The sequence below is a fragment of the Octodon degus genome, unplaced genomic scaffold (assembly GCF_000260255.1).
Source record: "Octodon degus isolate 3935 unplaced genomic scaffold, OctDeg1.0 scaffold00022, whole genome shotgun sequence".
NCBI classification, from domain to species: Eukaryota; Metazoa; Chordata; class Mammalia; order Rodentia; family Octodontidae; genus Octodon; species Octodon degus.
The window spans coordinates 8,942,536-8,944,975 of record NW_004524598.1 but is presented as its reverse complement, the minus strand read 5'-3'; the positions used below and the strand labels follow the sequence as shown (position 1 = coordinate 8,944,975).

Here is a 2,440-nt window from a genome sequence, read left to right as displayed (position 1 = left end):
TCCTATATCTGTCTTTAATTAAGAGGTCACTGTCACACAAGATTTTTGAGGCAGTCATCTATATTAGCATGTGATTAATCAAAGAGTGCACTTACCACCATGAATTGGGTCCTATGTCATAGGATTATTTTTGCCCTTTCCCCAAAGAATCACTTGAAGTAATAGGCTTTTTAAGGCACATTTTAACAAAAACCTATCATACACCCAGCTTAAAAATGGAAGCTCCACTTGGTTATAATAATAATAATATATACATACTAGGTAAAGTGTGGTTTACCAAATAGGCAATTGTCTCTTTCTTGAGGATAAAGTTGTATGAGAAACTTGACTCTTTATTTGCTTATCCAAAGGAAAACATTTCATAAAAATGATTCAATATTAGATCTGTAAGAATAACCCACATGAGCCAGAGCTGTTAGCAACAGCTGAACAGAATAACACTCCGGAAGTTGGGGAGAAGACTTCCCTGGGACTCTAGGCTCCTAACCATCCACATTCCTGAATAGAAAATGTGAAGAAGGGAATTGGGATCCCTTAACGATTTTGAGAAATATCCTTTCCATATGCACAGGCCAGACCCTGGGAGGCTCAAATCTTAAACCCCAGTGAATTACCATCTCAAATTTTAGTTACCACCTTTAAAGCAACAGGATTTGGGAACAGGGAGGAAAGAAAAAGGATGGAAGCCACTGAGATAAGGAGGAGAGTTTTAGGGGCAAGTTGTTTTAGGGACTGTGTACATTTTGTTAGGACCAACTCTGCAGTCTCTAGGAGGTTCTGCATTTTATAAAAAAAATTTTTTTAATGCCCAGCAAGTATGCCATAGAGTACTAACTTTGGGATGACATAGAATTATCTACTTGGAATGATTTGGTAGAGGAGTAGAAGTGAAAAAACTTCTTGGAAACAACTGCAAAGCTGTGCTCTTTTGTCTGGCTATCCTTTCTGACTATTGCTAGGATCTTCAGGATGGCTCTTCAGCCTCACAGAGCATGCTGGGTGCAAGCTGAGCTCATCAAACTGTGAGAACAGGTAAAGGATTTAAGGTACATTATCACAGGTGAAAAGGTGATTCAGGTGACAAAGATAGCCAACGGGATTAAGTTCCATGGTAGAGATTTGCTCTATTCACTGTGGCCATGGAGCAATAAAAAACTTGTCCTAGTAAGATTTTAAAGGCAGCACAATAGGCCACTGCACAGGGTCCAAATGTACAGAATGGCATCTGTATTTCAGGCCACAGGTGCAATTCCCTACATTTGGCAAACCTTTGGCCACTAATGTTACTTTAGCCCCAAGTGGCAGGTACAGAGAAAGCTCTAGAAACCAGGCCTCAGTGGCATTCTTATTTCTCCCTGGTGATCGGCACCATTTTGGAAATCTGGTCCCAAAAGTTCTAAAGAGTAATAATGCAGAAGTCATCTGTCTGTAAAAAGTGATTTAGAGGTGTATACTGAGGTAAAGGGCTCCATAAAAACTCTTGATTAGAAGTACAACCACAGTAATAGAAATTTTTAGGTAAGTCTGGTTCTAAAATTATTATACAAAACTGTTTATACCCGTTATAAATAGGGGACAGTTCTTATTGCTCCTGGAGCTTGCAGCCCCATTCTGTTCCAACTCCACTGAAAAATGACTGATTCTCTCAACAACTGGTAGCAAAGATTCCCTAATTTACAAAGTCATTACCAATGCATCAGTTTGATTAATTTCTGATTGCCATAAGATATGAGCTACACTAAGCACGTCCTTGACACCAAGTACAGAAAAGAGTTTAGAAAAGTCATCAAAGTTCAGTTCAATGAGAAAAAAAAAAACCATGAAAAAACGCAAAATATGTACAATTCCTGGTAGTTCTCACATGGGATTTTCCTAACTACTAATCTTTGAAGTTTACATTTGTGTAATGAAAGTACAGTGGATTTTACTGCATTGTTAATATACAAGCTTTTGCTTCAAAGTGCTTACTTTATTTAAAAAAAGATCAAGAGGGTTGCAGGAGTGTTTTCAACAAGTCCGTGTCATATGTTCCAATCTCCTTCTTCGCCTTCAGTGCAACATGGTGCGGCAGCCTGGGCGAAAAGGTCTGACTTCACATGTGTTCCTAAAACCTCACCTACAGCAGGACTCGAGGGGTCCCATTAGGGGTAGCCCCCTTCTTTTTCTGTAGCCGATTCTGAGCCTTTCGAGATTTCACCACTTTCATCCTCACCTCAAAAACTTCATGGATGGCCTTCCGAAAACAATGAAAATTATAGTCAATAAGCCCTGAAGAAAAGAACAAAAATATTTATAAATGTTAGTCTTTTCATATCTGCAATGTCCAGGATCAACCAGTAGGGGGTGGTAGAGGCTCAGTTGTGACCTAATGGGACAGCTTCCCTAGGTCGGCCCTGGGCTGCAGGAACTGAGAGGGCTGTTTTTTTTTTTTTTTTTTTTT

The 2,440-nt window shown here is 39.4% G+C and overlaps 1 protein-coding gene across 1 annotated transcript in view; it reads right to left on the bottom strand.

The window, feature by feature from the left end:
• Positions 1-6: 6 nt before the first annotated feature.
• Rragd (Ras related GTP binding D) overlaps positions 7-2,440 on the bottom strand; it is a 48,779-nt gene continuing 46,345 nt past the window's right edge. Inside the window, exon 6 of the mRNA XM_023711914.1 lies at positions 7-2,268. Coding sequence (XP_023567682.1) covers positions 2,117-2,268 — 152 coding nt within the window. The 3' untranslated portion in view covers positions 7-2,116. The remainder of the gene's footprint in view (positions 2,269-2,440) is intronic.